General features: G+C 35.0%; 1 protein-coding gene across 15 annotated transcripts in view; it reads right to left on the bottom strand.

The window, feature by feature from the left end:
• The window catches only part of FRYL (FRY like transcription coactivator), a 162387-nt gene that overhangs the window by 41121 nt on the left and 109005 nt on the right, over positions 1-12261 (bottom strand). For 12 of the 15 annotated variants that reach the window (XM_062606496.1, XM_062605937.1, XM_062605758.1 and 9 more), the window contains 14 exons: positions 12070-12230; positions 11442-11552; positions 10357-10511; positions 10015-10114; positions 8695-8863; positions 7658-7917; positions 6608-6748; positions 4680-4848; positions 4104-4188; positions 3624-3736; positions 3023-3173; positions 2586-2689; positions 1924-2109; positions 77-281 (listed from right to left, as the gene is read on the bottom strand). In XM_062606496.1, the coding sequence (XP_062462480.1) occupies positions 77-281; positions 1924-2109; positions 2586-2689; positions 3023-3173; positions 3624-3736; positions 4104-4188; positions 4680-4848; positions 6608-6748; positions 7658-7917; positions 8695-8863; positions 10015-10114; positions 10357-10511; positions 11442-11552; positions 12070-12230 (2110 nt within the window). The remainder of the gene's footprint in view (positions 1-76; positions 282-1923; positions 2110-2585; positions 2690-3022; positions 3174-3623; positions 3737-4103; positions 4189-4679; positions 4849-6607; positions 6749-7657; positions 7918-8694; positions 8864-10014; positions 10115-10356; positions 10512-11441; positions 11553-12069; positions 12231-12261) is intronic. The other 3 variants (XM_062605844.1, XM_062606922.1, XM_062606840.1) reach the window with 1 other exon arrangement.

Below are 12261 nucleotides of genomic sequence, written 5' to 3'. Positions count from 1 at the left end.
TGATGCTAAATAGTAAAAGTTTTGTCTTATTTCCACAAAACACATGCCTTGACAAAAGTGAAAATAGAAATCTTACCTTGAGGTAATAAATTCTATGAGAGTTTTCACTTTTTCATCCTGCTCTACTGAAATGTCAACCTCATTGAGGATTGTGGCATGCAGATGAGAAATGGCAGCACTTGTATTTCCTAAACTGATGCTAGAAGAGGTAGAACTTGAACTAAGCCCTGAGTCTGTCATTGGGGAGGGCTGGTAATCAGGTATAAAATCATTAACACCTGCTGAAATAAAACCAAGATGATTATATGCACTCTGAAGTTGACAATACTAAGTATGTAAAAAGAAAAAATAGCGCTCAAAAAAAAAAAAATCAGTACTTTAGCAAACATAATGAGAATAATTTAATGGATGCAGTAACTTCAATAAAATCAACAAGCCCGATATATACAAAGTCTTCACATGACTGGAACTTTAAATAAGGAACTACTAGATCCGTTTTTAAAACCACTGAATTATGTTTGATTTTGTATTGGCAATATGACAGCTCCCTGGCTTCTGAGGCAGCTCATCTTCATAAGTTGAGACAAATTATATAATCTACTTCCTAATATTTTCTTTTAGTTAAAACTCAGTCCAGTGTAACTGACAGCACTTAAATCAGTGAACATCAAATATTAGTTAATGAATCAGCTCTAAGCAGAGCACCTCTGGCAGTGCAATGTTTCTCTGAAGTTAGCTTAATCCTGCTGCTGTAAAATTTTTCTCTCCTTGTAAAGAATCATGTGGCAATAAAACACAACTGCAGTAACCCCTCACATTACACCTCTAAGATGTGCTGGAAGAAAGCAAACAGGCACAGAAAAGTTGGTCATGAACCTTTGACAGTAAGAGTTGCTCATAAGCTTGTGACTCCCTGACATCTACCACAAATTTCCTCTTTACAGAGGCACAGGATTTGGACTGGGTATTAGCTGGTTCAAGTATAATTAACATCAGCTTTTCTGAACTTGTGGCAGGCATGCACACCTGTAATCACTTTATCTTAATCACCAGCTGGAAATGTTTGATGCTGATCTTATTCTAGTTTCTATCAGATATTTCTGTTACAATAATAGCAAAATACTATGACATGTTTAGACCATTTACCCAAAACTGTAAAGATTAGGAATGGAATAGTTTGTATAGGTCACCATACAGGTGCACTGTAAAGTTCTGCGAAATGGTCTACATAAAAGAATCCTTCCATTATGCCCACTTTTTAATTCCTCATTGCTATGAATATCAAATTCACAAAACAGATTTTTTGTTAAGTAACAAAACCGCTTTTGATGTGAACAAAACCAGTTTGTTTAGCAATATGCTGCCACCTACTGAAATAATATGGAATACTAGATTTGAAAAAATGAACTATTTCATATTTCTTTAGAAACCACAATAGGCTCAGGCCATTAAAATTTTCCTTTCATAAAGAGATACATAGAAAAGATATGGTTTCCTGTACAATTACAATATCATAATGTTACAGTTAAAATTAAAAGGTAGTATCTCAAAAGAGTATTCTGACAGCCCATGAACAATGCAATTACAGATGACAAAAGTCAGAAATTTAAAGGTGCTATAAACAAGTAACAGATGTATCTTCTGGGGTTTTATTTTCAAGGGCATCATAAAAGCTGCTTTATTGCAGATCTGAAACACAGAGCTCCCTCTGTGGCTTCCACTATTTAACTGCACTCCCTACTCCAATGACAGGGCACAAAGTGCTAATGTGAACCATATTCTATCTGACTTAATTTAAACCTGAAGAAAATATTTTTAATACCAAGGGCTCAGAAAATACTACAAATAACAGAAACTTTAATAATACCTGCAAGAAAATATAACCATGTAATTTTAACAAGCAACACTTAATCTAATGCATACCTGTGAAGGTATAATCTAAATGTGTAGTTTGCTTGACAGTAAGCACCCTGGACTCATTGAACTCTCTGTTTCTGAGCAGGACAGAAGCAACAGGCTGGACATTAGTGCCAGATCCCATCACTATCAGCAGATGCAAAAGCAGTCGTTTACAATGCTCATAGACTTCAGGGTGACAGTGGTCAAAACCTAATACAAAAGGAGAATGGAAAAGCTTTATTACATTCCAAGGGCATGCTGAATAAATGACTGAAGAAACAGCAGTATTCGAACTGCAAAACAGAAGCATACAGTTTTACAAACATTAATAGATTCTCTTGTTACTCACACAGCAGTAAGAACTTGATCTGTGCTCTGTATGAAAACTGCTATACAGAGAAAGAGAAACAAACTGAATTTTACTGTGTCTTCTACAAGAGGTAAACGTGACTCCAACAGAAAAGTGTTTTCAAAGAACTCCAAAAACCTCTTAATCATATTCATATTACTAAGTATCTTCAAGCTGGAAGATACTTAGTTGAATTCTTTAAAATCTTGTAAATATTAACAAATTAATGCGGTTTCAATACAGTGGCAAATATTCATTTAAGTGTGGAAAAGAACAGCTACATAAATAGCAACAACTCCTAAATTACTAGACATATTTCTGTAAGAACTTAAGTTACCTATAAAAATTGCATGAAGCAGAAGATGCAAGTATCCTCCCCATTCCACCTTTACGCTGTGGTCAACTATCAAGTCAGTCAAAAGGATCACTGCTATATTGCATCTAAAAGACAAAAAAATTACTTGTTAGAAGAATTTAACATGAACTTTATGAAGAGCTGCAAAGAGCTTAATATGGCGCTAGCCAGTATTAATTCTTATCTATAAACATCCACAAAGTTGTATTATAAAGGAAAAGAAGAATGCTTGCCATGAAGACAGACAAACTTCAGTCCTCCAACTGAAAAGACTCAGAAATCTTAAACTTCTAGGCCTATGAGTAAAACTGCAGAAAGCAAACGTACTGTCTACTCGTTAAATCTACTGCATTTTAATTACTATATTTGTGCAACACAAATCAAAATAATGAATTGCCATCAGCACTGTTAAGAGTTACCTGTGAAGAGACATGCCCGGAGGAGAAGTTTCAGGCAAGTAATCCACCAGCGGTGACCAGCAGCCTCCAGAAGGTGGAAAAGGCAGAGGCTCTCCTTGATTGTGCTCCATCACCTTCAACCGCCAGTTGGAATACAGAGGCATTGAATCACCTAACACAATAGATAAACCAGAAAAAAAGTTATGTTTCTGTATTATATAGTCTTCTAAAGTATTTTTAAATTCTTGAAACGCTGAGGTCTGGGAGGGTGGAGGAGGGGGAACCAGCCATACACAGTAGTAGTTGGACAAGTAGTTTTAAAAAGAAGCATAAGGATGATTCTGCTAAAGCTACACAGGTTTTGAGAAGATTATCACAGCTCATTCCAGAGGATGAGAGAAGGAATGAAAGTGTACCATCTTCCTTGAGCATCCTATTGTAATCAAACATTTCAGGTTTCAACAGCACTACAAAGAGGAACATAAAAAACCCCTATTTTTTAATGAGTTTATGCAAAACCCATTGATAAGCCTATTTCTTCATGCTCCAAAACTTTCAGCCAAAGCATTAATCTGTGAAAATGTTTCCTATCCACAGAAATATTCTGAAATAAAAGTATTACTTTTTTCCTCTTCATATGATCCTCCAGAGCTGCTGCTGTAACGAGACTCTAGTCTGTGGTGCTGGCGGTTTAAGTTACTGTTCAACCCACTGTAGATGTCTAGATGTACGTAACTGTAGGAACAAATAAAGCAGCACTAGTAACCGGGACTCTGTGACAAAAAATAATCAGGGTCTCTCAGTAGAACCAAGCAAAACTAAGTGTCAGGCAAATATATTTCATCTTACAAGGACAATCAATATGATGCCAAAGCATCTTAGCTGTGTAAGACACAACTTCTATAGCAATGCTAGATAAGGGGATTCAAGGAGACAGTCCACTATAAATTATGTTTCTGCTAGCTCATTTTCATTAACATTCAAATACATTAAAATATTTGTTACCATTATGCTTGACTTGTTCTCACTCTTGAGCAGAATAATGAAATCCCTGTTTGATCTTGCACAAATACATTACACAAGTCTTTGAGGAAATACTTACTTCTCTTCAATATTGTCTTTTATATGTTTACTGTCAGGGTTGCCATCTGTGGGAGCTACCATTGTATTGCTGCTGGAAGTGGTACCTGTGAATTATGGACAAAGAAAAAGACTGGGCCATAAGAAGAGAAAAGCAGTTTTAAGCACTGCATGATCCTTATTTACTTGTCCATGCCAAGAGCCCTAACCAGGTTTACACTACAGCATCTGGCACAAGTACAAAATGAGCCACAGAAATTACTTCCACATTCAAGAAAAATCTGCTGTTTAGACTAAAAGATTCTGAGCAGCTACTATAATTTCACTAACTGAAGAAGTTGTTTTTTTTATGATTTATTATTAATTGTTGATTATTTCTAAATAAATTCTCCTAAGTGTACTTACATCCTCCTGAATAGATTCCTATGGATGCATTGTGCGTCTATAACAGAACTTATAACCTTAATTTACTTTCAGAAACAGAACACTGTACTCATATTGAATATTTAAGGATGATATTGAATATTTAAGGATACGGTAACTGACTGATGACAGCATCTTTATCACTGACAATAATAAAAGTTTATGAAATTCTCACCTGAAGTCACAGAGGGGATTTTGTAGCTGGACGTAATGCGATAATATGGTGGATTATCCATATGGGTGACTCCTGAACTGACAGGATCTGTAAGCTGAAGTTCACTCACCAGCTCTTCTAGTAGCTGCATTGTTTTATCTCTACCCAAATAAACAATAACTTTCTTTACCTGCCATCAAAAAAAGTGTATCAAATAGTATGTATATAAAATTTTTACTGCAGTAACTTGATTAAAAAAAAATATATATATAGGAGGAAAACAAGAGACATGAATACCACAACTTGTAGAATTACTATCTACCTGCACTGCAAGTGAGGATACCTGAAACTTATTCTAGTTCTAAAAGCAAATGAAATTGATTTCACAGCCATCAATAGCAGGAAGCATCAGAAACACATCACAAGAGTAAGGTAAGTCTTCTGAGTTCGTTGGGTTATTTAAGCAGTAGCAGATGTTCTTATAAAGGTTTTAGCAATATCTGAGATCGACACTGGAGCAAATGTATTCTGATATGATTTATTTTTGATACTTCACAGTTGTGTCTACATTACTACTTCTCCAGCAGGTATCATTTTTCTTTATGCTATTCTGCAGTGCTCCCACACATTCATTGATGGAAAACTGGTTTTGAGTGGGCTTGGGGTGGGATGGGTTGTTTTGTTTTTTTTAATACTTGGTCATGCAAGAATAATTACACTGTCCCTATATGGTATGGCAAGTACTTTATTTTAGTCTGTCTGCTTTTTAAGACTATCCTAAATTACAGTATGCGAAAAAAATGTTTAAGTCCCAAAATGCTCAAGGCCTTTATATACTCTGATAAGAATAAATACCTAGATATAGCAAAATTTTATTAAGCATATAGCAATTAAGAAATCTCCACTACATGAGCAAATTAATCCTGTTCACTGCTAAGCAGTAGCAGATGCCTGCTAGTTACTGATTACTCTAGACATTAATACATTCATATTCTGTCTCCTGGCATTATATTGAGTCATCACTGCTCAATGATTCATTTCCATTCTTTTGAGAGAACTTAATTATGAATGGCAAGCAAGTGATCCAGGACATCTGACTCACGAAACTACTTTGTCACCTTGTTCAAACTATGTACACAGAGATTTTGGGCTGCAGCATTAAACTAGGTTCCCTAATTTGAAATGAAGAAATTAAGCTCTTCTTAGAAAGAATTTAACAATTTTATTAGCTTCTGATTGCTTACTTCATATCTAGGGTTTGGGTTTTTTTACTATTAGCAAAAGCTATAATAATACTTTTATGAAAATATTACTTATGGAACTATCTTAATTCTTCCTAATGAACAGAGACCAACAGTTGCAGTAGATTTGTGTTTTATAATGGCAGGGAGTTGCTCAGTGTACATTAATGAAAGTTAATGTAAATTTAGCAAGCTAGCTCTTAAGTTTCCTTTTTATGGAAAAAAAAAAACAACTAAGACAGATGCATATATTTTAGTAAGTCTTTTCCATTTTGTGCATTTTACTCACTAAATGAGGTCTATGGTCCACCCTGAGTTCTCTGACAACAAGGTAAGACAGCTTGTGCACCATTTCAGACTTATAATACTGAATAAATAGCAATAGTCAGTAAGTTGTCTCAAGGAAGCCTTACCTATCTTTTAAGGTGTGATAACATTTCTGTTTATTTCCTTTCTCAAGCCCATTCCATGAATGCCGAGTTTAACTGAAAGTGATACTGAAATTTTGACACAGGTGTCCAAAGTAACTCAAACAGAAGAACTGAATTTGAATTGTTCATAGTATTTAGTGGTCATAAAATACAGGGTTGGAGATTTTGACTACAGAAATCCTGCCTCACTTTTTTTGTTCGGTCACCTTTGCTGTGAGACACACAACTAATTTTTTAAATATCAACAGCACTAAGGAGAGATGTATCCCATACTCACATAAGGCAAAAGGCTGGGTTCACTGTTCACTCCACAGATACTGATCAAGAAGTGCAAAATTATTTTCAGATTCTTTGGCCAGCTGTCTGCCAAAGTAGTCCAGACATTTTCTATCTCTGACCAAGCCACTTCATCACCATACTAGAAAACAAAATAAATATCTCCCCTGAAAATTCCAATAGAAAACACTGTATTTGAAAGTGATCTGAACTGAGCATGCGGGGCAGGTTCTAGAAAAAGGAGACACAAATCCTGTAGTAAGCTGTTGCCTTTTACATTCCAGAACGAAGCTTTTACATAAATTCATTTTTATAAACACATTCTGGAAATGTTTTCTTTTACAGCTGTAAACAGACAAAAATATATCTGAACATATATATACACACATATATTTTAGCTCTCTATATTTTTATACATTATATAAACTCATTTTTTTATTTCTATGTGAATTTATTTCTAATTTTATATATTCATTTACATTAAAAAAAAAAAAAAGGCAGCTATCTAAATTTAGCAGAGATTCGTTTTCACAGTTGCTTACAATCATGAATAAAATTCCACGGATCACAGGCTGCCAAGAGTTTTAAATCTGTAGCTTAAAACATGACCTCTCATCAGTAAGATTCAAAGACATGAAGAACTGGCAAGAGCACTGCATGTGACCAATACTTTTTCTCTGTTGGAAGTGGCTATCACAGGAAGGAGGAGGGTCTATCAGACTTTGGCAACAAGACTGGTTCCAAAACTCTACTTGGAGATCATAGATATATAGGTGACTTGGTATTATCTATCCAGTTGGACATCTATATTCCAAAACAACAGTCATATACTGTTACTATAAACAGCAATTACTGTAACATGTATATTAGATATTATTAATTTGTTTTAATAGCTCAAAACAATATGGCATAATTTGGGTATACATAAACAACTCCACAAATACGAACAGTAACTCTTGACATTTTGATAACACAGTATCTCTGAATTTGCTTGCACCTTAACACAATAATCCACTGGAACAAGATGGAGTACTTAAGTAATCAGTTTTACCTTTGCAGTCATATACATCAGATTGTTCAGAACCATAGCTGTAGCCTGTGGTGACCCCCAGCCTTCTCCTCTTAGCCATCGTCTACTGTTCACCATTATTTCCCTGTCTTTCAAAGAATCTTCTTCATCTTCATCTTGTCGACAAACAGTTGGCAAAGGTTTCAAGTCTACCAACTCAATATTGTTCATCCATGGCAGAAGATAATGCAGCATCACCTGTCTCCCAGCTGGGTGAGCCGTTTGGATTCTCTGACTTACTTCTGTCATGCAAAAATTAGGAACATACATGAACTGCAAATCAGTAATGAGAACTGTTTTGGTAATAACAACCATTCACTCAAAAGACCATAGTGATATAAAGTAATGCTGACACAGATGTATTTTTTTGTTTAGCTGACTAGCACTACTTCATAATGATAAAGGCTGCAGTCTGCAATAGAACTAACTGAAGACACTTGCTGACAGACAGTATGCTGAAGAAACTGTCCTGGTCTATGCATCTATACATATTCCTCTAACTGGAAGAGGAAACTAAAAAACTGAAGCATGTAAAAATATCAACTTTACCAAAAAGACACTTAAAAATGTTTTCTTCCTCATATTAGTCCTAGTTTGTTTTTTTTATTGATGTGAGAAGCTATTATTCTGCAATTGCTTAAAATTGCCATGAAATAATATTTCTAAGCAATCTAGAGTAAATAAGAAAACAGTGAAAAGAATAATAGAAGAATAATTTTTAAAAGTTGCAAATTATTTCTCTAACATGATTTTTCATGGCTATCAGAAAGTCAGTAAAAGTATCTTTGATTCATGTTGTTTCCTCTTGAATATATTTCAAACACAATTAAACAAAAGTTGTCACTCAGTAAATCCCATTTTCTACATTTATTATGATGATTTATTTATAAATAAATAAATTATTTATTCTGCTGTCCTGATTTTAGTGAATTACATATAAATTAATTATTGAAAAATAAGAATTACACATTTTGCACAACACTGTTGACCCAATAAAGTTGTTTTTTTTTAAACCATACCTGAGAAGATAGCCAGTGTTAGCTCAGGGTAGGTCCTTGCTAGTTCTTCTGACAGTTGATAATACGACACAGAATACAGATGTGGTAGAGGAGAAGGCTGACCCAAAACCCCATCTGTCCGCTGAACTTCCAGTTTGTGAGCATAACGGAACATCTTTGGTTCCAAGATCTACAACAGTAATGTTCAGAATTTGAAGCTAAGTATAGAGCTACAACGGAAATCTTTATATAAAATCACCTTTCAAATTCATGCATCTACTCCCATTTAATGCTTCCTATCTATGCAGATCTCCATACACCTACAGTATTCAGCAACACTGTGGTAATTTCGCAGAAGACTAGCTAAGACTCAATCCACTTGATGAGTTTCCAGCAATAAATTTCAGAAATCTGCTTTTATAAAATACCATATTATATTTCTCTATAAGAAAATGTGAAATATTACTGACCTCTTGTCCTAACAAACTATCAATTTCTGCTAATCTATGAGACATGGACAGGAGCAATGTAATCTTCGATGTAGCAGAGATGCAGCTGGAGGCTAAATGAGTAAGATACTTTAAAGTCTGTTTTGGCTGATCTTAAGCAATGGTGTTCATTTCAGAAGAAAGACAGTGCTGAACAGGAGCATGGTGAGTGCTGATATACCAACAGGGGTGTGACTTTAGTGGGCACTTTACTGTTGAATTTAGCTGACAAAAAAAAAAAACTTTTCAAAAACCTCCAAACCTTGTGGGCTAAGCCACAAGCAGCACCGATTCATCTACTCACATTTAAACACTAATGCTGCCTGTAAGACTACGCTTACCTCTAAATGATCTCCGAAAGAAATACACAAAAGTAAATTAAATGGCTAACAAGATTTTCACTATCATCTCTCCACAGACAAATGAAAAAATGTTTGCTATGAATGCAAAAATCAGAAAACTGACTGCTGCTCCAGTAAACACAGGCACGGGAAGCAATATGCTTCTCTCTGGGGTGCTTTTGGACAAATGGAGCTATGTATCACTTTGTTTCAGGGCCAAACCAGAAGAACCTTGATTTCAGTTTTGTCTCTTGAAAAAACAGATATTATGGTATTACACAAGTCTCAAGTCCTTCATTCCTGAAAACAAACACACTTCCACTGAAGTCTACCTGTGCCAGGTAAGGATCTGGCCTAACTAAATATTAAAATACAGAAGAAAAAAATAATCTACGTTGTATTTCATTACTGAAAGGACAAACAAATAGTAACAGGTTGTTGTTGGTTTTTGTTCTTAAAATGCACAAGACAATTCTTATTTTAAATGAAAAAGTCAAAATTAGTTTACAAACCTGTAATAGTTGCATAGCAACTTCATAGATAGCCCTAGTAGAATCAGCTGCTTTAAATAATATCAGATTCAGAAGGGTCACTGTATCACACTGGTAATCCCTAGGGAAAAATTGGAAGTGTGAAATAAGTAAAATCACATTTGGCTTTTTAAAATTTGAATTTATTAAATTTTCTATAGGAAATACGGTATGGGATATCAGAATTTTTTAAGAAGTTTCTTTAGTAAAACATACACACAAATAGGAGAGAACTTTTCTCTTTAGGGCAGAAAAAAAACACAGTCCTACATGAAAACACTCCCTGAAAATGAAAGTTTAAATTTCTGAAAAATGCTATAGTACCTGTTTTGGAACACACTGGCTATGGCTTTAAAACAGCCAGCTGCTACCCGCTTGGAACCTGTGTAACACCGGTCTACGGCCCAGTACATGAGGTTACTCTGGTCGGGGTTGAGTTCCAAGAGCAGCATGACTGCCTCACAGCCTAGCTGGTGAACCTGCATTCCAGAAGAGAACCAATATAGATTTATAAATATAGAAAAAAAGACCAACTTTCAAAAATGGCATAAAATAGGCAAATAAATATTTAATTTTAAAAGCAAAAGAACTGCAATATGCAAAATTTGTTCCATCTAAAACCAATGAGACCACAGCTAAAAATAACAACAGGTAATTGTATAAAACTGTTTAATGTTCAACTTGCACACACAGTCATAAACTAGCAAATAAATGGCTTTACAAATAAGTGAAGCAAACAACTAGATAGCTCTAGCGACTTTTTATTCCTCATTTCCAAGACTACCTTGAGCTATTTACTATTTTTACTTGTCTTACTATAAGCTGAACACTGACCTGAAAGCATCAAACACAAAAAAGCACTTAAACATACACAGGAATTCCAATGGGATACAAGGATCTACGTGAAGACTTGCATGTTCTCTTGAATTAAAATAGCTCAATGGAGCTGTATTTTATGTAGTCACAGTAAGAGGGCAATGGAGGCCCTATCTTTTAAATATAAAGCTTGCCTTGTTTAGATGTAAAGCCTGGTCTTTGTAACTCTACAGGAGCCCTGATGGACACTACATTCTTACAAGAGTTCATGTTCAAAATCCTGTCTCCTTTAAGTTTCTGTAAGATCTACTAATTTTTACAACTTAACCTGGCTGATTAGTTTATAAACAGTACTCAATTTTTCACTCCTTGCCCTTTCCTTCTCCATGCTGTTTTGTCCATTCTTAGACAGATTAGGGACTGCCTTCCTCAACAGGGTGAAACCAGGACAGTACGAAAATATACACTACTAAACCAGCCTTGAGCTTAAGCTACCCTAAAGCTTTTAGGCCAATCTGACTACAAAAGTTGTTGCAGCAGATGTTGAAGGCACTGACAGTTGCAAATCAATGCTGACATTGCTTGTGTATTACCTTTTTATCTTGTGAATCCAAGATATTATCCAGCCATTTGTACAAATAGCCATCAGATGAGAGCCCAACGTTGTCTGCAACAGGGCCACAACACAGTACAGCAGACATAGCCTTTAGAAAGTAATTGAAAAACTACATTTTAATAACTCAGAGGAAGTGCTTTTACCAAAACCATTAAAATATAAGAAAACTAAGTTCAATCAAGGGAAGAAGACCAAGGTATCAAAAAACTGTTTAACATGTTATTCAATAAATTATCAAATTTTTCTCTACTCCCAAATACAAGAAACTGTCAATACTGAAACGCTGACATATATAGGAGTTAATGTGCCAGTTTGATTGTTCATGTATTTTTACATAAAAGCTTTTATTCTTAGGCAACTAAGGACTGAACTCACAGGAAGCAAACATTTTAAAGTAATTTTAAGAAATTCCTATAGCAAGTGTGATAGTTTATAGTATGTAAAAAGCCAAACTGTCACAAATACACATAACGCAGAAGAAAAAACGAACTAAGTCATGAATGGCAACAAGGATGTGAAAACCACATCCAGAGCCCGAATGTTAAAACTGCATTAAAAAAGTCAAAGTAACAATCTATTTCCAAAATTCAAAAGTACTAGAATACCTTTAATGCACAGTATTGGTGTCTGTTTATTCTCATGTTCCTATCACTGTATCTGTCCAGGGGAGTAAACATGATACTAAAAGGACCTGCCCAATGACTGAACAACATAAATAGACTGTGGCGTAGACTTTGTTGAGGAAAGACACTTCTCCTCTGGTGTACTGGAAGAAAAGCACACAGTTAGACACATAT

Source organism: Pezoporus occidentalis, unplaced genomic scaffold (genome assembly GCF_034315485.1).
Source record: "Pezoporus occidentalis ecotype Australia unplaced genomic scaffold, CSIRO_AGI_Poc_V1 ctg1, whole genome shotgun sequence".
NCBI classification, from domain to species: domain Eukaryota; kingdom Metazoa; phylum Chordata; class Aves; order Psittaciformes; family Psittacidae; genus Pezoporus; species Pezoporus occidentalis.
Note: the sequence above shows the minus strand (reverse complement) of the source record. Positions and strands in the feature narration are given on the sequence as shown.